General features: G+C 43.2%; 2 protein-coding genes across 5 annotated transcripts in view; both read right to left on the bottom strand.

Moving 5' to 3' along the window:
* Positions 1-2,480: 2,480 nt before the first annotated feature.
* DUS1L (dihydrouridine synthase 1 like) lies at positions 2,481-16,631 on the bottom strand. 4 transcript variants are annotated; one of them, XM_027705182.1, is made up of 13 exons: positions 16,276-16,631; positions 12,850-12,958; positions 11,892-11,942; positions 11,362-11,474; positions 10,549-10,631; positions 10,281-10,384; positions 8,767-8,911; positions 8,069-8,165; positions 7,623-7,711; positions 6,692-6,858; positions 6,105-6,142; positions 3,158-3,233; positions 2,481-2,839 (listed from the first exon to the last, which is right to left on the bottom strand). In XM_027705182.1, the coding sequence occupies exons 1-13, from the start codon at positions 16,510-16,512 to the stop codon at positions 2,688-2,690; spliced, it is 1,461 nt and encodes a 486-aa protein (XP_027560983.1). In that variant the 5' UTR covers positions 16,513-16,631; the 3' UTR covers positions 2,481-2,687. The 4 variants fall into 4 exon arrangements, with proteins under 4 accessions (XP_027560983.1, XP_027560984.1, XP_027560986.1 ...); XM_027705183.1 differs by having other exon boundaries at positions 11,362-11,414; positions 16,276-16,542; XM_027705185.1 differs by lacking the exons at positions 12,850-12,958; positions 16,276-16,631 and adding an exon at positions 12,706-12,824.
* A 2,493-nt stretch (positions 16,632-19,124) lies between these two features.
* Positions 19,125-22,814, bottom strand: part of FASN (fatty acid synthase) — a 43,355-nt gene continuing 39,665 nt past the window's right edge. The window contains exons 41-43 of the mRNA XM_027705243.1: positions 22,479-22,577; positions 22,032-22,283; positions 19,125-20,906 (exon numbers count right to left, since the gene is read on the bottom strand). Coding sequence (XP_027561044.1) covers positions 20,769-20,906; positions 22,032-22,283; positions 22,479-22,577 — 489 coding nt within the window. The 3' untranslated portion in view covers positions 19,125-20,768. The remainder of the gene's footprint in view (positions 20,907-22,031; positions 22,284-22,478; positions 22,578-22,814) is intronic.

The raw sequence follows: 22,814 nt of genomic DNA on the forward strand, positions 1-22,814 counted from the left end.
CTGAGACAAGTCAGTGTTTCACTTTTCTGGTAGTCCCTCAGCTGTGAATTTGCAGTGGGGTGAAAACTACCAAACTGGTGTGGAACTGACTTCTGCTTCCTCTGATGCTGTTAGGGAATAGGGAAAGGATTACTGTCTGCTTTTCAAATGAGCTTTGTGCTTCAACTGATGTTATTTTGGCTTCTGTGTTCCTATGGATCTCTGAACTCCATTCAACATCTTATGGGGTTGCTGTTGTAGTTTTAGACCACCTTGTAGGATAACTTGATCAGGCTAAATTAATTTGAATGCAAACAGAAACTGGCTAATAGGGTATGTCAAGCTGTAAGAGAAATGTTCAAGATTCAGTAATTAGAAGTTTGGTAAATTCATAATGCAAGTAAGGCAGTTTCTTGACAGCAAAGAAATAATTCAAGCTTCAGCTTCAGTAGGCTTATTAAAAGCTACAGACTGAAGGGCAGCTGCCTTAGCAAGAGATGGTCTAATTCAAACAAGAACTCAAGTGGCAAGACCTGAAAATCTGTCTTAGATGATAGATTAGGATGGGTAATCTTCTTGGAAGATTACCTGGCCCCACAGATACCACTGTTTCAGTTCTCCAAACGTTCTGCAGCTCTAGCTTTGACTTGTATTCCCAGTGCCTGTAGTTTATGTAACTGTGAAGCCTCTGTGTGCATATAGTTTGTACCCTATAAATACATGCTGAGATATGGGAGTTTCAGTCTTTGTTTTGATGCACTTTTTGTCTTAATTTTTTTAAATTTTCTCATATTTTATAAGCTGGTTGCCAAATAAAGGCAGTTGGCTTTCTTTTTGTCAGGTGAACTAATTACGTTTTCTTGTGTGCCTCTGAAAATAGATTTAGATATGAGAATCCAATTTCCCTCAAACTTGAAGACTGCATCATTTTCAGCATCATTCTATATGCAGAGCACTGCCTTTTCATCCCCCTACTCCAGTAAAATTAAATAGTGTATATCTTCTTAAGGGCCTTTGAAACAGAAACAAAATAGGCCATTACCTTGCTGAGTTGGCAGACTACAATTTTTTTATTAAAGATAAACAGGATAATTAGTGTATTGCCTTGCCTGAAATTAATTCCTTGTTTGTGCAGGTGCAGGTGTGCCTGGTGTGAATGGGAACCAGCTCGGCTTTGCTCATTTTGTAATTGGGCCTCTGAGTTCACAAGCGCTGGTTAGTGACCCAGGGGCCACCTGGACAGTTTTGCCTTGGTAACTGCCAGGTTGGCATCTTCCAGAATGGCTGTTGAAGGTTCAGGTGAAACTTTTTTTCCATTAGCGTGGTGATTTGTAGCTGGATGCACAGAGGGAGGTCTGTGTTGCAGTGCTGAGCTGAGCAGCTCTCCAGCCCTGTTCAGTTTTTCAGCCTCCAGCCCTGCCACAGGACAGGAGTGAACAGGGTAAGCTCTGTCTGCATTTCTCCATTGCGCCTGTTAAGAAATGCCTTGGGAAGGAGGTCGGGACAAATATACTTTAAATACTAATTCTGTATAGAAATGTGTCCAATTAGTATTCTCAAGTATAAGGCCCTTCCTGAATTTAGGAGCTGGAAACCAGCTTGATCGTTCCTTTGCACTGGTAAGTGATTCTGTGATGGGACTGTATTTGTGAGAGGTGTGTTCTAAAATCTGTGTGGGTACAATGGCAGAACCTCTCCCCAGCCCAGTCCCCCTGTGCTGAACTGGTTGTTTCGCATGCAACCATCTTTTCAGACTTCATAAATTTTCTCTGGCACAGTGAGGAGGGGAATGATAACTTTCTGATGTTTTTGGGAAACTAAATGGGAAGGGGTCGGTTAAGCCGTTTGAAAAACAGCATAATGAACATCTACCTTTTTTACTACAAGAGGGGGGAACAGACCACGAAACTCAAAATACCTGACAGCTTTATGTGCATGTCTGAGGCGAGAGGTGGTTTCAAGTTCCCGTCTTTAAAAGAGTCATGTGTAGACCTGGTTTTGACACATTTCTCTCAGAATTTATCAGGTGGGAAGGAGAAAGAATGATCATATAATAAAATATAAGACTTTGAGCAGGGAAAGGTTCACGAACTCGGTTCCAACTTACCACATAATTTTAGACAACCTGCTCTGTTATAATAGAGATTTTATCTTCCCCCAACCTTTGGCTCATGGAAGATTTAAGTTTTATCATACCATAAGAAACTAATAATTGTTAATGTGGTTATAGCAACATCTTACAGTCTTATGTTCACATTTCCCAAGTACTGCTGCATTCCTTTCTGCATTGAAAGCGTGGCCTGCTAAAACACAGACAGATGTGACACATTTTCTGTTAGTGAGGAAGTCACTGATGTTATTTTTAGTATGCCAGAAGGCTGTTCTAATACAATAAATTTATTTCCCAGTATTAAAAACAGGACATGAAGGGTTAATGAGCATACAAAGGGCAGAGTGTTATGGCAGCTTATATAGGTTGCCCCCCACCCAAAAATGCACCATTTTCAGTCTTTAAAACACAGCATGAGACCTTTAATTGCATCCTTTTTATTTCAAATGCAGGATAATTCCCTGAGTAAGCAGTTTTTTACTTAAATAAAACTTTTCCAGAACTGAATCATGTGGAACACGTTCACACAGCTGATGGTTCTTTGGCCCAGGGAAGCAGCGGCCTGGCAGGGGCTCTTGGACTGTTCATTTCCAAAGCTTCACACTTCACTGTCACCAGCCTCTTTCAGCACCACAGCCTCCCCCACCTCTGCCTCTCCTCTCTGACTCATCTCTGGGCTTTGAATTCCTCTTTGACTGTGCTGCCATGAAAGGGATTTTTCATACTTGGTCTTAAAAAGTAATCCATGACCTGAAGAAGCAAAGAAGGGACAAAAAAACCCAAACCAACAACCTGAAATGAGATGACTGCACTGGTAAATGGAACACCTCATTCCTTAAAAAGAATGTGTCCTTATAGTCTGGAAACTGCATCCCAAGGCTTTGAAAGCAGAAGAAATAACATACATAAAGGAAGAGCAGGCTTTTAAAATCATACTATAAACTTTTAGATAGCTATGTATGTAGATTTTAACACACACCCACAACCCATAACCCAAAGACTAAAGTAATGAATATACAGGGGAGATGAAATGTTTGCTTGGTGCCTGGTAAGGCCAGGTGCACTTACCTGGACAGTCTGCTGTCTCCTTGAATGCTCTTTTCTTACAGCATCCTCGGCACATGTTAAACACACATTTATTGCCCTGGATTGGGATGGGAGTGTAAAGAAGCTTGTATCAGTGAAAAGAAAATTACTACTGTTTACTATAATAAGCAACAATACAGCTCTGCACATTCAGATCTTTGGAAAATACCCATGAACTCAGCCTAATGGAGATGATGCAGTTGATGTCATATTGGTTATCAACTGTTTGTACATAAAGAACAAACAAACCAACAAACCCTCCACATTCAACTTATGCAAGCCCAGTAACCTGTTGGGCAGCCTGAGTTACCCACCACATGCAGGCACACGCCATAAGCCCTCTGTAACAAGCATGAGCACATTTGTTGCAGGTGAGCTTGCTGCAGTTCTCTGCAACGCTCTGAAACATAGTGCCTGACATACTTGCTACCATCTGTAGCTATGCCTAAAATACATGTTACCAAGCAATTACTTCCCTATATGCAGCTTAAAATATATCAGTGTATTTATTAAAATATAATGTATGACCCTTAGGGGACAGCAGCAGCTGAGTTCTGCCTAACTGATGATGTGGCTATACCAGCCTGGGTGTCTGGAGTGCTTTGCTACCTCCACCCCAGTTAAAAATTCCTTCAGGTTTAGGGAGGCCTTGGTTGAGTCCCTTTTTTTCCCTCTCTCCCTGCCCCCCTCCCACCCCCAGTTTCATGACATAGCTCAGAAACACATGATCTAGAGGCACAAGATTTCAAGGGCTGCCTTCAACATTACAGTGATGCAAGAGCAAAACAGAAATGAGCCTAAGCCCAGCTGCAGCCAATCCTGGCTGACACACCAAGCAATGTCACCGGGATTAACTATGAAACAGGATGGGTTTGAAAGCAGGCCAGACCAGTGCTCAATGTTTTCCCAATAATGAACACAGCAAGAAAAACATTTTCTTCAGTAGCTGCAGCTCCAAATTGAGCCCCACCTGGCTGCTATTGCTGCGGTGAGATAAGTGTTTCAACAGTGAGCAACATCACATGCTTGTGTTCCAGGCCCTCCCCTACCCTCGAGGTGTAATGCTAATTTTTAAGCTAGAACAGAAAATTACTTCTTGCATTTTACACGCTGCTTTACAGGTATATTAGCAGCAATAAATACACTCTGCCCACTCAGCTCAGCAACACCTCCCTGTCAAGGAAACAGCCATGTTCCCCAAGGGAAAATAAAAGCAAAACAAACTCTTTGCAAATATCAAATACTTGAAGTTTCAATACACAGCCTGGAAAACAGCTGCCTTGTTTTGCATTGCTAACAGTGAAAGCCAATGTTAATCTGCTACAAGTGCAGAACTGCTTGTTTTGATAAGGGCTTAGATTCAAACCCAACAAGACCCAGAGCTGCAGGTGCTGCCTGACTCACTACAGGCTGTACTGTGATGACATTTAAAGTATTTGTACTAGTACACTAAAACCCACACTTCGCAAATTCAAATTCTCACTTCGCAGGAAAAACTCCATCACCACCAATTATAGTAAGAGGGGGTTTGTTTTTAATTTCATAGTAAAATGTACATGTGTCACTACTGGAAGTTTGGTGATTTGATTCCAAGAGATCTTGGGAAGTTCATCTAACTCACTCAACTCCCTTAGCAGTAAATATCCTCAGCAGCAGTAAGACTGCGCTTTTTTGGACAGGAAAGCAAATTATCTCAAAGAACCTATATATGTTACTGATTTTTGTGTAGCACCTTCAACCTCAGATTGCTTAGTTAATGGTTGAGAGGTTTTTGCCTGAGTATGGACTTTCCCACCCACTCATATCAGCAGGACTTGACATGCTCCTGCACTATAGGGCACTGGCACAGACCTACCTCAGGATTTCAAATGACAGTAGGATCATAGAATAATTTGAGTTGGATGGTCATCTAGTCCAACACCCCGCAAAAAGAAGGGACATTTTCAACTAGATCAGGTTGCTCAGAGCCCTGTCCAACCTGACCTCGAATGTTTCCAGGAACGGGGCATCCAAAACCTCTCTGGGCAACCTGGGCCAGTGTCTCACCACCCTCAGCATAAAAAATTACTTCCTTACATCTAGTCTGAATCTACTCTCTTTTACTTTAAACCCATTACCCCTTGTCCCACTGCAACAAGCCTTGCTAAAAAAGGTCCATGGCCATCTTTTTGGTAGTCCCCTTTAGGCAATGGAAGGGGCTCTAAGGTTCCCCCAGAGCCTTCTCTTCTCCAGGCTCAACCCCCCCAGCCTTTCCCAGCCTGTCTCCATGGCAGAGGGGCTCCATCCCCCTGACCATCTTTGTGGCCTCCTCTGGACCTTCTCTAACAGCTCCATGTCTCTCCTGCACTGAGGGCCCCCGTGCTGGATGTAGCACTCCAGGCAGGGGTCTCACAAGAGCAGAGCAAAGGGACAGAATCCCCCCAGCCACTGACCTGCTGCCCATGCCGCTTTCAATGCAGCCCAGGACACAGGTGGTTTCTGGGCTGCAAGTGCACATTGCTGAGTCATGCCCAGCCTCTCACCCACCAGCAACTCTAAGTCCTTCTCCCCAAGGATGCTGTCGATCTGTTCATCCCTCAGCCTGGATGCATATTGAGGTCTGCCCTGACGCAGGTGCAGCACCAGCACTTGGCTTTGTTAAACCTCAGAGGTTCCCATGGGCCACTGCTCAACCTTGTCCAGGTCCTTCTGGATGGCCCCATTCCTCAGGTGTGTCCACCCTGTGTGCACCCTCAGCCTGATCTCTCTGCAAACCTGAGGCTGCTCTCCATCCCGCTGTCCACATCACTGGTGAGGACATGAAACAGTGCTGGCTCCAGTACAGACCCCCGAGGGACACCCTGTATCACTCATCTCTGTCCAGACATTGTGCCACTGACCATTACATGGTCATTTAATTGCCATTTAAGGGACACTCGTACTGACTTACCTTAGGGTTTCCACATTGATCACATTTTGCATATTTGGCTGGAAAGATGAGAGAGAGCTGATTTCAGCAATGGTATTTTTATGTGGAAAAAGTAAGTTAAAAAAAAGAAATCAGGATCAGACAAAGCTCGGTGCTTTTCTAGCCGCAGACTCTTTTTGAAATAAAAATACAGTACCTCAAATAACAGTGCTAAGGTAAAGATACTTTGAATTTTTAAGTGCCTCTAAGCTAAATCCAAACATAGAAAATTCTAGTCCTCAAGTCAAGCTTAAGACAGGAGGACATGTGCTTGAAATGCATACAAAATTTCCATTTCAAATACTAGTTACAGCTACAATTCAGTTTGCAAAGCATTTTGATCTTAAAAAGATGCTTATAGTGAATCAGTGACCTGCTGCTTTGATCCTTGTTTTCTTTATTAATGAACATAATTTGAATCACATTGCCTGCTACTGAAATTTTCCAACAATTTCTCCTCTTTTTTAAAGTTTCTACAACTACACAAACAAGGAAAATAAATAGTGGCAACTATGTCAAAGGTGATATCAGCAACTCTCCATGCATTTATGCCAATAAATGGAACTTACGTTTTAAAGATGGATCAAAGCTTTTATTTGGATTTCTTAACTTCTTTTTTTGTTTATTCTTTGACAGAAGCTCAGAATTTCCATCTTCCTCCTCTTCCAGAGTACGTTTCCCTCGTACACCTTTTTCAGTTCCACTGGCTCCATTCTCCTTGCATCTCTCCTTTGGCCTGAAACAGTGAATTTCATCATAAGTTGGCCGGAGGGAAGAAGTAGCTGTTCCCTGGCCACTACTGTGCTTTACTGAAATCTGGGTAAACTGTAAACCCTTCTATCGTGGCTACAAGAAAGTGTCATTGCCCATAGAAGTGGACTAGAAAAACCTAACTTTTTGTGAGTTAGTAACAGACACATTGTCAGATGTATCAGTTGGAAAGTCAATTAAAGTTGGCCAGTTAAATTAGGCACCTGTTTGCCTATTATTCCCAGGTTTTACTTAAGCATTTATTTAAGTATTTACTTGACACTATTGTTCTCTTCTTCAGCCCAACTTTCAGCAGAAAGGGCATAAACTATCTGAAAAGTGTAAAAGTGTCCATACACTACAAGCATCCTTTATAGAATACAATTTAGTTCCCATCTTTGCTACCATGGTAGTTACCAGCAACATTTGTGCTGCATGTAACAATAAAGCACTGTCAGGTAGCATATTTGCTGCACATCAGGTTCTCTTTTTGAGCTACAGTGGAATTCCTGGTTTTTACTTTCCAGAGAGAGAGAGAAATCTGAGGAGGATCTAAAGGAGAAGATGCAAACAATGAGCAACATCCCTGGGAACAAAATAATAACCACGAAAAAACAGAATAAAAATAATCCAAAGTCTTCACTTTTTTTCAATGAATGTAAGCTTCTAGAACAGAATCTGTGACTGATACTGCTGGAATGGGTGTGAAAGGTCTATGAGTACCTTTAAGTATCAGAATAGATGACTCACCCTGGCCTGATGTATGGCTGACAGATCCAGTGGAAAAAAGGCAATCCTTCTTTTGGCTTTTCTCCTTCTTTCTGATTAGCTATTTCTTCCTGCAGCATAGAGTTACAGTCACTTTTCCTGGAGTTCTCAGGCAATATGCTAAATAACACTTCAACTCCAGGAAACCACAAACTGGAATTCAAGCTAACAATTATTGACAGTTACATACAAAAAAACCCTCTACTAAGACAGGTGAATTGAAGCACACTTTTAACTCCTAAATCAGCTTTATCCCATGTAAAGCTGTTTAGGCTTAAGGGGATACTACTGCAGTAAACTACCAATATCAGGGTTGGTAAAGCCACAAAGTTCCAGAAAAGTGACTAATGGGTGTCAACTGCATGACACATGTGGCACATTCCCACCAAGTGCAGACAGTTCTGGGGGATTAGGGCCCATCTTGGTACCTGGCATCGCAGTTTCAGCTCCCTGTTGACATCTACAATCCCCTCTAGAGTCTTCACTTTTGCTAATTCTTCACGCAGCTGCTGGTAAACTTGAAGCCTGAGGCAAATCCCAAACATCAAGTCATATTTAGACTGAGATCAACTAAAAATATCTTTATAAAAGCTTTTTATAGATTTTTCCTAGTGCACTTGCCTTTGGTAAAAGCCTATGTTCTTCCCTGTAAGTCCAGAGAAAAGCACACATATGTCTTTTCCAGATAAATACTTGGAATACAACCAAGGTACTCTAAGTTCACATGAATGTATAGTGCACCAGCTGCTCCTCAGTAACTGCCCATGGCCATGCTTTTGCTCCACAACAAATGCAAGAGCACTCTGCTTCACAGTGAACAAGGAGTGAGTTAACTCATGCTTGCCATGAAGGGCATGTGTGCATACGGGGAATTACCACATGGCAGCTACTGCACTGTGAGCTCACAGCCCAGCTTGTCTTGGGGCAGCTTGTTCATTCCCCATGCCGTTTCCCAGATATGATGTGAAGGGTAAAGGCCTCAGCCCACATCCTCTCCAGCCAGGTCCAGGAAAGAAAACCTTGCAGAACACTCATTCTGGCTAAACAAATCCTTGTCCAGAAAACCTAGATACTTGATAAGCAGGATGAGCCCTAAAAACATTAAGAGTTCTCTGGAGATACTCACGTGTGATGCCAGAGCTTGAAGAGATGAGCCCTAACATAAGACAATGGACAAGGGTACTTCTGCACTATCTCCAGATACTCCTCAGCCATCTCCCACACCAAGGGGTTTCGGCCTTCAAACAAAGCTGGATTATGAAGATTACCTTCTAGGGAATAAAAAGAAATACTCAAACTTTCATTTCAGGATTGAAACAAAAAACAAAATCTGCAGATTGATCAGCTGTCTGTTGTAATTCTACCAGCCAGCCACAGACACATCACCCATGTACTCACAAGAGGGACACGATCTGTAAAACTCTAGCCTCACCTCAGGACACTGTATTTCACTATACAATTCTTAATTGAGCCTAACTGCATGTCTATGTCGGGATAGGTGCAATTGTGCAAGAATTTGTAACAGAAAGCTAGAACTTGTTTTGCTCAGGAAGACTGCAAAATGCCTTCTCAAACGGGTTAGATGGTTTTTTTCTTCCTTCTGCACGTCAGAGAAAGTTGCAGGGAGAGGTGAGCAATCTCTCTTTCTCCCCAGTATGCAGAGAGAGAACGTTTGCAGATGTGTACAAGGCCTCCTCATGCCAGAGAGGGTGGGGGAGTAGAGAGAAGATACAAAAAGCCTTGGAGAAGGCAGGGTGTTGCTTTTTTTTTTCCTGGGGGCCTGGTGTGTGCACCATCGTTAAGAAGTGGTCCTTGCATCTGAAATAAACCTTTTTTTAATCCTTCAACTGCCTTGGCGTTCTTGGGAAGAATACCTGCGTATGTTTTACCTTACAATCTAATTAAAGTACAGTTTCTAGAAAAGCATCTAACCTTGACACAAAGACAGGAAAAAAATTAATAAACAGAGAAATCACCGCTTTTGTTGCCCTATGGTTTAATACTTAAACAACAAGTCTTGCCTCATGTCTGTATTGACATTTGTCTGGCCTAAGTTTACAGATACAGCTTCTCACTGTGCTTTTCTCTACTGGCTTCACAAGCCTGTTCTTAACAAGTATTTTCTAAAACCAAGATTCTACAACCCCCCCCGAAAATATCCTTCATTGCTGTAACTGCGTGAGTGATTGGAAGCTCTTTCTGATGCCTATACTAGTTCTTCCTGTAGGAAGTTATGTCAATTCTTTCTTGTCCCAACCCAACATGAACCATCTGCAGAATATTAATCCACACATGCACTTAGTTAATTAAGAACCACTCAAAAACTGTTCCATTGATTAACAAATGTAATGAAAATATTCCAGGAAAACAGGAGTCCCATATGCCTTTGCCAAGTAATTAGATTTGAGCTGTTCAGTACTGCAAGTCCAGCAGAACAATTCTTACAAATCTTAAGTGATTCCCGGTCCTGCTAAAAGATGGCCAATATAAGAGGAGAGAGAATGGCCACTCAACTGTCAATCAAAGCTGTTTACCAAGTCAATCTGACATGAGCTTTTAATAAATGTATATGGGGCTGCAAAGAGAATGAGAAACAGTTTGTATTCTCATCTGTTACGAGTAAGAGTTCATTTTCTTTACCTGCACTCATGACGCCATGTACTCCTGTCTTACGGATACATTCTTCCACGTCACTGAGGCACTGGATGTTTCCATTTGCGAATACAGGAATGTTTACAGCTTTTCTATACCAGTGAATAAAAGAGATGCATAAAACTGAGAATTTGAGTCAACCTACAAATTCTCCTCCTGTCACACAAATCTGTTTGCTCTTCAATGTCACTGCACACTCTGCTTAAAATCCAGTGTTAGCAGGAATTCAGTAAGACTGGTACTGCTCACTGCTCACCTGACAGCTTGAATGTGCTCCCAAGATGCCACACCAGCAAGTGGTCCTTTCTGTTCCTTAGTACGGCCATGCACAGTCAGCAGCTGGAACACAAAATTACATTTACTTTTCACAGGTATGACGCACTGGAACAAATCCACTGACAAAAATTTCCTTTCACCCTATACACTTCATGGAAGCACTGAATTCCCACTGCTATTTCAACAGTACAGGCAGTTTAGCATCACAGAAAGATGTCAGCAGCTCACCTACCATGGCATGGTCTTGGGCTCCTTTCAGTTTGCTATTCCATGGCATGACAAGATTGTACCATGGGAGAACCTACAGATTTCCTTTTGCACTGGATTCCATTTGTGATTTGCTTTGGAATTTGTGATATATTGATCTAGCTTTCTCGTCAGCAGAAGGTCCAAATACTGTCACTATTGGCTCTAACTACAGACCATCTCTTCCAGTTTAACTGGAGTCAGATCCAAGAAGGCTGCCTCTTTCTTCAGCAGTGGTGGTCATCTTTGATATCCTTTTTTTCTGCAGTTCTACACTGCCTCCTGCAGCACTCTGTGAAAACTGAGATGCTCAAGCACAGTAAAGGATGCAGTGATTACAAGAGACTCTGAAATCATCGTGTCTCCTGTATCATGCTATTGACCTGCTGCCTGGCACTGCAAAAACACATACTCACTGTATCCTGTTTGCTCTGTCTGCAAAACAATGCAGCCTATTCATCTCCACAGTACACCAAGAACTGCTCATCAGATACTTGACACAAAGACACGTCCAATGCAAGAGTACAGGGAGCAGCTGCCTCCTTACCTGGCAGCCAGCTTTCTCCAGCATCTGTGCATACTTCACTGTCTTGTCAATGTCTGGGAAAACGCGGATTTTGCATGTGATGGGAACAGAGAGCTTCTCGTTAGCCAGTAAAACTGAGAAAGATTGAAAGGACAGGTAAGTGGGCTGCACAATGCTATGAAAAGTGTCTACTCTCCTCAAGATCTGATACCATGTGTAGTATGGAAAAAGCCTGAGAAGTTAATGCTGTGTAGTTCTCACAGCTTAACAAATCAGCAGTGTCCTCCACAATCCTTATTGCATAGGTTAATCACATAACAGTAAAACATAAAGCACAAAATCTGCATTCTAACAAGGTGGCATAAAATAGTCACCATTTAATAGCCCTAATGTTTCCACCCCATCAAACCTTCACTTTCAAGGACCATCCCCTCAAAACTTAATTACTGATACAAGTTAATTATCATCACAACACTGCACCTCCTTTCCCCAAAAATCCCTAAAGCTCCTCTCAATGATGTGTTCTTTCGATTCCCTCTTTAAATACTTACTCATTCTCTGAAGAAGATCCCACTCCTCTTGCAGAAATGCTCCGTAGTGACCTATGATAAAATAGGATAAGACAGATTTGTGCAGAGGAGTAAGATCCTGAAGCACACAGCTCTCATAAACACTCACATACAAAGATCCAGACACTCATATGCCTCTCCAGCAGAAACAGAGTTGCTCTGTCCTGCCCCAACTGGAAGTTGGATCATTCTGTTCCCCCTGCCACACTAGATTTACAGGGTAAACAAGGAATCCCCACTCCCTGCTTTCACTGGTACTCCCTAGGACTGGTGTGTTGACACCAGCAGCTCAAAGTCCAACTTTCAGAGGTTTATACCAGATGTTTAAAAAATCCAGTTAGGATAAAAGCTGGTAAGACTGAAAGATCTATTTGCTCTGTACGCCACTGATCGTTTCCTACTAGTCTTTGAAAGACATTTTAGAAGAGGAATGGGCATTTACTGAACACACTTTCCTCAACATCCTAACTGATCCCAAATTTCCAAACACAGGCTTTGGTTTTCAAACATGCAGTATCTGTAAGGGATTCAGCAGGTGTCCTCTTCTACACTGCTGTGAATAAACTCTGTGCAAGTATCCAGAAAATAGGAGATGCTAAGTGCCTGCATGATGTAATTTTAAATGCAGCTTTTCAAAATTAGGCTGTTTGAGCAACTGAAATCAGAAAGAAAATCAAGCTCTTACTAAGAATACTTTTTGTGAAGGATATTCTAGACACAGGAGCTGGCACTTAAGAGAAATGGGAATTAATTATTAGTATATCTAATTTTTGCTTTAGGTACTACAAAGCATTACCTGTTATAGTGGATATAAATAAGTCTGACTTCAGCAGTTCTGCAGCTCCTCCCCAAGGCTTGTCCCTCTTCATGTTTTACTGCCAACGTTCACATTTGGAACATGCCATTTCTCTGTTTATTCAGGGTTCAGGTTTGCACATACCTCTCTTTGCAATCATTTGGGGGCAACCCAAATTTAGGTCTATGGCATCGCAGTAATCCTGAGCCAACAGCGCTGCTTGGACAAACACTTCAGGATCATTGGCACAGAACTGTGAAAGCCAAAGAAAAGTGGAATAATCAGGCAATAGCTTTCTTCAGGTATTGACAACACATTATGATGTAGTGATGAAGCAACTACCTGCTACATAAAACAGGCATAATATGCACAGTTAATAACAGTAAACCCCATTTCTCAAACTGATCAAGGGAAGCCAGTTGATACAGTCTTTTCGGACTTCAGTAAAGCATTTGATGCTGTTTCTCACAACCCACAGCTGGATAAACACATCACATGGGTGAGCAACTGGCTCACAGGTCAGGTGCAAAGGGCTACAGTAAATGGGGTGACATCAGGTTGGCAACTGGTCACTATTGGGGTTCTGCAGGGCTCCATCCTCAGCCCAGAGCTCTTCGACATCTTCATAAATGACTTGTAACTTTGCCAATGATACTAAACTGGGAGGAGCTGTAGACTCCCTCAAAGGCAGAGAGGCCCTGCAGAGGGACCCTGACAAATCAGCAGGCTGGGCAATCACCAGCCGTATGAAGTTTAACAAAGACGAGTGCCAGATCCTGTACCTGGATGAGGTGACGCTGCATGTACGGACAGACTGGGGAATGAGATGCTGGAGAACAGTGCCAGGAAAGGGACCTGGGGATCCTGGTCGGTGGCCAGTTGGACATGAATCAGCAGTGCCCTGGCAGCCAGGAGGACCAGCTGTGTCCTGGGGGCAGTTTGGGTGCCACAGGATAAACAAGATTAGAGAGAGTCCAAAGGAGGCTACGAAGACGGTGAAGGGTCTGTAGGGGCCATATGAGGAACAGCTGAGGTCACTTGGTTTGTTCAGCCCCAAGGAGACTGAGGGGAGACTCCACAGCAGTCCAAAACTTCCTCATGAGGGGCAGCAGAGGGACATCACTGATCTCTGCTCTGATGATCAGTGACAAGGAACAGCTGGAGCTGTATCAGGGGAGGTCTAGGTTGGATCTCAGGAAAAGGTTCTTCCCCCAGAGGGTGGTTGGGCACTGAACAGGCTCTCCAGGGCAGTTGTCATGGCCCCAAGGCTGCCAGAGCTCAAGGAGCATTTGGACAATGCTCTCAGGCACAGGGTGGGATTGCTGGAGTGTCCTGTGCAGGGCTAGGAGTTAGACTTTGATAATCCTAATGGGTCCCTTTCAACTCAGGATATTCTAGGAAAAAACAAACAAACAAAACCTGTGACACTTACCAGCTAAAGATCCTCAACCTTCAAATGACAAAATGAGAAAAATGAGCATTCAAGAGGCAAAGAAATATTTGATGAATATTTTACATGTGGTACTCTAGAATAAACCGGAACAACTCTTAAAACTCCCTGTAGAACAAATAGCTGCAGTATTTTATTACATCAAGGTGGTGCAGAGGAAAAGAGTTATCTGTAGTGTCTCTGGGTCTTGAGACAACTCAAAGTTTGTAGATACCAATAAGCACTACTGCGTCTAAAATGAATTCCCACTAGCATGGAATGTGAAACAGACACAGGGACTATTAGTCAAATGCTCAGTCTTAAATATAATTAACACTACATTTAAAGCACAGTGCAAAAATAAAATTATTAAGAAAAAATAGATTAATTTGAAACTGCTTTGTTGAAGAAGACAGAGCCAGACTATTCCTCTCATTTATGCTTTTAAAAAGATTTTCTAAAATTCATTATTAACAAAAATCAATGCCATCACATCTTTAAATAAACTTGAAACAAAATTTGAATTCAAACACTTCTGAGCAGAAAGTGTTACTTAAACCTATCACACTACATAAATTATGGCTGACACCAACCAAAAAAAAAGCACTTGCTTTCTCTGAGATGACTGAAACAATGGAAAACCTCCAACCAAGCCACACAGTGAGGATGTTTATGCTGTTAACAAAGCCTACAGAGCAGGCTGAGCTCAGATGTACCTCTGCCTAATCTAATCCCAAGAGTCTGTGACCAAACCTGTAAGGATTGCTGCACTAGGTCAATCCAAAGATTACTCTACTTAGTTCTGTACTTTATGTCCAATAGTGGTCAGTGGGAAGAAAGATAACACAGCAAGCTCACAGTAAGTGACCCTCTTCAGGCAGTCGCCCATAGAATACACAGCTTACTGAGCTGAAGATCTGTGACTTACAGCTTTCTAGGACGACTTGAATTTCTTGTATTTTTCTGTGGCAAAAGAAACTTCCCACACATGAATAATATACCAGACCCTGAGATTAGCTCAGTTGGTCAAAGCCTGGTGTGAATAACACTAAGATTGTGGGTTCAATCCCTGTACAGGTGATTCATTTAAAAGCTGGACTTGATGGTCCCTGTAGGTCCTTGCCAACTCAGAATGTTCTGTCATTCTGTGAAAGCTGTACTGAGATCAAAGATCCACCTCATCCTGCTCTGATAAAGGTCAACAGATGTCTAGGCAATAGCAGAAACTGAAAAGTGTCTTTAAGAACTCTGGAAGCAGAAGGTGTGTTTGCTGCACCTAAAGACCCTTAACTATTTTCCTTCGTTTACTTTCTAAACTTATGTAATACTTCAGAATCCAGTAATGAATTCTGCACTTTATAACTATCACTACACTTACTGGTTTCTCATTTGTCATCTTCAAGCCAGTAATACTTCCACTGACTTATCTCTTCCAGGGTGAAGAGTCCTCACCCATTTAGTGCTCCACGTGTGGAAATCAGCCATTCCTCTGCTCATGACAACTGTCTTTCCCTGTATTGTTCTCCAGCTCCACAAGCCATTCTCCCTCTTTGGGACAGAGTGAAGGACCTGAACATCACACAGTACTCAGGAAGCAGAGGCAAAAGATGCTTTAAGCCTTCCTATCTTCCTTGCGTCCTTCCTCTATAGCTAAGCACTGAGCTTGGGGTGTCAGAGAGCTACTCAAAAAACTGTGATTCTCCCTGAGTGGTATCAAATCTGGGGCACACCTTGGCTCCACAAGACCAGTTGTAATCTGTCTCTAAAAATGAGGTGCAGGGGACTGAAAACCTATGAGAAGTTCAGTGCTCCGGGCCCCTGTGGTTAAGACACCAAATCCTCTCGTACACGAGATAAACAGAAAAACACACTTATCTTCATGAACTAAGGATTGTCAGGGGTATTCACGTGAAGAAATGAGATTTCTGTCGTTCTACACAACCACGTTAAAATCTGAATTAACCTGACTAGCTTCAACTCACGCACATTTGGAAAACGCCTGGATGTGTTAACACGAGCAGGGAGGAAGGCGCGGGCGCGTTTGGCAGTGCTGACTTGGGTTCGCAGGGTTGCCCAAGAGCGGCATGGCACGGTGAGCCCGGGGCAGCTCCTCCGGCAGCCAGGGCGGGGGCCGCGCTCACCTGCACGATGAGCGGGCGATCCTCGGGACAGGCCTCGCCGTAGAGGTTCTCGCGGCGGTAGTTGGCGTCCCTGAGGAAGACCTGGGCGTGCAGCATCGGCGTGTAGCAGAGCTGGGCGCCGTGGCGGCGGCTCAGCAGCCTCCAGGCCAGCTCGCTCTGGTCCACCATGGGCGCCACCACGTAATGGGCGCTCCGCAGCGTCTCCCTCCAGAAGGCCTCCCCGCGCAGCTTCGGCATCTCCCGCGCGGCCGCCCGTGCAGCGCTGCGGCCGCCGCCGCCCCGCGCCGCCGCCCCGGGGCTCGGCCTGAGGCCCACGGGCTCCGCGACCGCTGGGCCCGGCCCGGGCCCCAGCGCTGCCGGACGGTGCCACCGCCATCCCGCTCCGGCCAGCGCAGCGGTGCAGCCGCGCGCCGTCCCCTCCGGAAACCGCGGCGCTGGCAGCAGGGGCCGCGCGCGAAGGGGCCCCGAGGGGCGGCTCCCCCGCGGAACCGGGAGCCCCGCAGGGACCCGCCGCCCCCTGTTCCTGAGGCCGCCCCCGCAGGGCGTGAGGCCCGAGGGCGGTTTCTTTGGGCCCTTCGGCCCCTGCCCCAGCAGGAACCGAGGGGAAGCGCCATCACTGAGCAGTGCAAGAGCTCAGACTGAGTGAGGGGCTTGCCCTGTCCTTGGTGTCGGATGGCCAAGGCAGAGAGGTGGAAATGATCGAACCGGCTGAACCAAATATAACAGCAAACATGACAAAACTGCTCATTCTGTCTCATTTTATAAAGCTACTGACCATCACCAGGATGAGCACAGTGGAGGATTTCCACTTTTCTCAGCCAATACCTTCCAGAACATCAAAAATACTGCCATCTCTACTCCAGTCAAAACATCAATATAACTTGAGTCATAGGGCTTTCTTTCTTCAAAAGGGAAAAACTCAAAATTATTATGATACTATAAAAAAGCATCAGAACCTAAGCAGGGTTACATGTACGCTCCAATTGCTCAGTGAGTTTGTTAGAGTCTGTCCATTCACAGCCTTTCCAGTTCAAGTTCACTGACAAAGCCTACATTTTTCTCTCTCCCCAACTTTCTAGCACTCCTGGCTGTGGTGAACTTGCTGCAAGAAATAGTTAAGTTTCAAGCTTCTAATTCTTCTCTACCATCTTTCATTGCCCTCAGCAGTGTAAACAATCAGTTCTGCTATTTTAAATACACAGCCTCTCCAACCCTCCTTCAACAGTCCCAATTGCCTCTCACGCAGCTGCTCCAGGGATATTTTTTCTTTCTTTCGACCCCAATATGCTGGTATGATGTCTGATCTTCAGTTGTGGTAACTAAGTGCAGGAGAAACAAACACCTACTTCCTTTATCACTATTCTACCTTAAATCTTTTGGGTTTTACTTGACCTCCATCTCAGCACCAGAAAACTTCTCTACTTCTTCTGTCTAATAAGTATATAGGGTCAGAGGACTGTTCTTCAGTCTTGAGATTAAGACCAGCATGGTCTTAACCTATGAGAAGGTAGCTGAAAAGGAAGATGGAATATATCAGCTGACAAGAGTCCCCACTTCACGTTCACAGAGTAGGTGTGAAAGACTTCTGCCCTTGTCTTCTCAAAACAAGCAACTGCAGTATTGGATTTTGCATTCTGATATTATTATACTACCTCTGGCTGTCTGATGGGCTACTGAGAAACAACAGGCAGTACCAGCACTAATAAGGTTTTTTTTTTTGGCACGCTGAATTCAGCAGCCAGTTACGTAATGGTTTAACAGGGGAGCAGCTCATAACTAGACAATTATGGGAAAAAAACAAACCAAACCAAACAACCTTCTGCTTTTCAAATAACCACCATAAGAACACTGAGAGCATATAAGCTGTCAGTAATGCTTGATCCTTCTATGACTAAACCAGTATCTTCAAGCATGAAACCATGCACATTTGTTATACAGAGAACTTGTCCAAATCTTGCTCTGATGGATGGGACAGCATTAGTCCTTGCTCCCTCCACACAACTCATTCAGAGACATTAAACACTTTAGTAGAGAAATATTGTACCTGTTTGCCCAAAGTTTAATTACTCCTTTCTTTTTCCTTCTAGGTTTTCAACACAACCAAGACAAGTGGGATTCTTTCAACTCCTTTTTTTCAGGCTCACAACACTGCCAGTAGTTAAACCAAACCAACCAGTCCCCATGTGTTTTATGTAGTACCCTGTGCCAATATGTGCAGGGACAGGGTACAGGAGATCTGATGAAGCCCCATGGAATGCACACAGTTCATAGCCACTCCAGCACTGGATTCTTTGCAGCTGTAAGGCACGTGCCCTGCCCATGTTACCCACTTTTCTCCTTCTAACACCTAGTCCTCACACCTAAAACTTCACAGCATTTACACCCATTGTCTGTCTAACCCTCTCACTGACCCTGAGGTAGATGCTGTTGTCCCATTTTACAGATCAGGAAACTGAGGCAGGAGCATTTATGGCTTGTCCAATACCACAAGAGCCTGAATTAGAGGCTGGGACTTTTCACTTCAATATTGTGGTTGTATATTGATTGTATCTAAGGTACCAAAATCATGGCAACAAGAAGCCATGCTCCAGTATACTAAGTCTTTATTATTATTTCTCTAGACTCCAAATCAGATATGCCAGCAGCAGTTTTTGCTTGATACCAAGAAATGAGAGATTCCAGGTGAAACACGACATTAAGAAATGGTGGTAGAAAATAAGACAAAAAGCCAACCAGTGATCAATTCTGTTTAATACTAGGAAAGCCAAAGAGAAAAAGACACTCTTCAGACCAAAAAGTATTAATTAAAAGAAAAAAAACCAAGAAAAAAAAGAACAAGACATTTCAAAATGGTTTAAGCTGACATTATGTTGTTTTATTTCAGATTTCACAAAAGAAATACTTTATAAAACTAAAACCAGTTAACCCAGCCACTATCAACAGAGGGTGGTATAAGCAAAAGACACTAGGTCAGAACCTGCAGTGAAGAGCCATCTGTTCCTGTCACTGGAATGCTCCTGTACTACCAAGATGCTTCACTGGGGGATGAAGATGGAGCAAACTGGGGTTTTACAGCAGTTCTGAGAGGCACAATAGCTCCTCCTAGTTGGTGCTTTGTTGCTATCCAGGTCTCCTCTGTATCATAAGTGTAGCAAGGATTTACTGATTTCGGAAAGGACAGATTCAGCATAGCAAAGGCAAGAAATTTTTCAATTGAATTTTATGCAATTTTCCTTTAAAAAGGTACTATGTTTTAAAATCATACCATCAAACTGATTACTTGGCTAACTTATGTGGGATCTCCAGTCTCATTACTGAAAGGAAAATGAATACACAAGGCGTAAGCAAGCCCTGTGGTAAATAAAATATACCGGGGCTTCTTAGATACTTGTATGTTTGCCTGAGCTTTGGTTATATGAGAGGAGGGGTGGGAGGATTAATTCAGTTGTTAAGGAATTCTATTCCCTGCCCCCACATTCCAATCGTTTGGTTGGGTGTTGAGACTGGAGGTGGGAGGGAATAAGGTAAAGCAATAATCTTGATGCTTTACTAAGGTTCTGATACAGGAGGGCACAGAACCTTGCATAAATACAAAGTACCGGCCTAGGAACACCTTTGCCCAAGTTAAGGCTGTTCAATACAGGGGCATCTGTCAAATCATCCACCCTATCCCCCCAGGCCCCTCTCTCCTAAGAAGAGTGGATGATGGCAAGAATTTTTCTTTCTACCTTTTCCTTTCCGAATAGGGCAGGGCAGTGGGAGAAAAAAGAACTAACCAAACAAGAAACCAGACTATTTCAAAGATGCACTTCTGTTTAACAAATGGGCAAGTTTCCTTTGTAGGATAAATCTTCCCCTCCAAAAAGGGATGTTTCTTTTCTCCTATAACCCATGATAAATTAAAACCAAGTAAGAAGTCTCTGGTTTGACACAATAAATACTTAGAATATAGCAAATTAAAAAATATAGTTACAAAACCCTCAATGGAATTCTCTTTCTGACCTAAACTGCAGACAGATTCTTCACAGACAAAAAGTATCTCCAAAATCAGCTGCAGCTCCACTCCTCTCTCTGCTCACTAGGCTTGGTCAACAAGTGCTATCACATACCCTTTGGAATACTGTTAAGACAAAAACAATATAGAGCACAAGAAATCTACTCCTAGATTTGTTTTTCATACTGCCAAGGGTGTAGGAAGCAACCATCAGGGGGAACCCTCATAGCAGTGCACAGTGACAGAGTCACAGCACTACAGTTACACAGACAGGGTTACTAGGGGGAAAACAGCATAGGAAAGGAAAGAGATAGAACCCATAAAAGTTGGGAAAAGATAAGCAAGAGAGAGAGAGAAAAAGACCAGTCGAGTACAGCTGGACTTCCCAGTTCTGGCAGCAGAGCAGATGAGATGTTGAACAATAGGAAGAGTTCCTTGGGGTCTGTCATAACTAGGAATGTCGTTGGCATTTTCTTCACTGACAGTGAGTAAGCAGAAGTTAACCCTCCCTGACACTGACACGTGGCTCTGCCAGTGAGCTGTGGATGATCCCAATAATCGATTCAACACCAACTCCCTCCAGCAAGGTGCGGTGATCCCCTTCAACAACGTGGACAGATACTTTCCCATCACATACCTGCAGAGACACAAAAAATCCCAACTTTTCATTCACAATTTACAACCAGTTGTTCATCTAGCTGGTTTGGGTTTGTCAGTCTTTTAAGTTACTCATAGTTTACACCACTGTCTCTACTAAATTCAGTTAAAAACAGCACCAGTTTTACCCTGACACATTTTCATAGCTCGGCTGCAGGGCACTGTTTGGAACCACGGTAGTGGTTTAAAAGCACTGTTTTAAAGCACAGTAGTGTGACAGCCTGGCAGGCAGTCCACTCAAATATAATCTGGGCAGGAATTTAGCCAACCTGGTACCAAAAGAATAATTTACCTACAATATCAAAGAATAATGATAAAGTAGCTACTTCCAAGCCCTTAAGAAAACCAAATAAACACCCCCCTTCCTCACTATCTTTCTCCCACCACCATAAGTCTTCCTTTAAGGTCATTATGTAACCTTAAGAACATGTAAGTTAGCCTGGAATCAATAATGACTAAAGTTAGAAGTTTGAAAAGATAGGAGATGCCAGAAACAGGAAGAGAATTCTGAAAATCACTTCCTTTTCCCTGGCATTTGTACCATAAGACACTCAACCCTTGTATGTGAGCAGGCGCTATAGAATAGTGACCTTACCAGGACTACAGGCCACAACCCTACTTTTTTTAGGCCCACAAGAAACCCACAGCTAACTACGAACTTCTAAGTGGTCCAGAAAAGGTAACTGAGAAAAAGCCGCCTTTACTGTCAGAAGGCTGACACTTGCTCTTTAGGAGGCTTCCCCCATTCAGTGGACAAACTTTAGGATCTATAGGGAAAGAAGACTAAAAGTTACTCTATTTTAACATCTTTATTATCCAAAGTAATTCTAGAGGGCTGCAAGAATCAGCTGTAGAAAACATTATCCACTATAGAAGCTTGACCTTCTGGCCCTCATTACCCACAGAAAATGCCTGGAACCAATCAATGCATTTGCTTTTTGGGACTTCTAATTCTTGTTAGAGCACAATAGCTGCAGAGCGAGAATTTCTTTCAGGTTGGTTTTGTCCATTTTTCCTCAATAAGGATAATGATTTTCCATGCTTTTCTTTGGATCCCCCAAATATCAGGAGAAACTCAACAGTCACCACTGGGCCTGAGACTGACCTCTGAGAGTTTGTAGTCTCTTCCCAGACCTTCCTCATATTCATTGTGAGACTTTGCCCGCATCAGTGTCACATTCCCATGATACTTGGAGTCTGGTATATACTTGTCAGCAGCCTTCAGTTTATGGTAAAATGAAGTAGCAGCAAAGCTGAGTGCTTCGCGATTGATGTTTGTATGAATTTCAGTTATCAGGTCTACAGCAGCATTCACACGAGCCTCCAGATCTTTCAGGGGCAGAAGAACCTCCAGCAGCTGGAAATATTGACATTTTTTTACATTAGTCTCAATAGCTCAGAATCCATCTCCATTAGGCAACAAACCACACCCCTCTTGTGCAATATTAAGAAATATATGTATCTACTTTTATATATATATATTTATACACACACACTTTTTAAGATAGATATATACACACACACATATATATAAAAAAATAAGAAAGATTACCTTATTGTATTCAGTGCCTGTAAATTGCTGAACAAAGGCACATAATGCTTCAGTCTCCAATGCAGCCTCATTTCCTTGGGTCAGTTTGGCCCTGTAGCTCTGGAAAAGAGAAGAACACAATATGAACGTGAAAGGGATGTGCCTGATCCTGAAAGTCAGATAAAAACAATTAAGAACAAAGGGTATGAACTGGGGAAAAAAGGGAGGGGGGAGTCCCTTGAGGAGAGATTAGGAAGCAAATCCAGAGGTGGCAATTGCCAAGAGCCAAGTATTGTCTAGAAAGTACAATGCAAATGGAAGGGAAGCCTTAAAGCAAGGTTTCCTAGCACCACTACA

This window comes from Neopelma chrysocephalum, unplaced genomic scaffold (assembly GCF_003984885.1).
Source record: "Neopelma chrysocephalum unplaced genomic scaffold, ASM398488v2 Primary Assembly neopelma1_321, whole genome shotgun sequence".
Classification (NCBI taxonomy): Eukaryota; Metazoa; Chordata; class Aves; order Passeriformes; family Pipridae; genus Neopelma; species Neopelma chrysocephalum.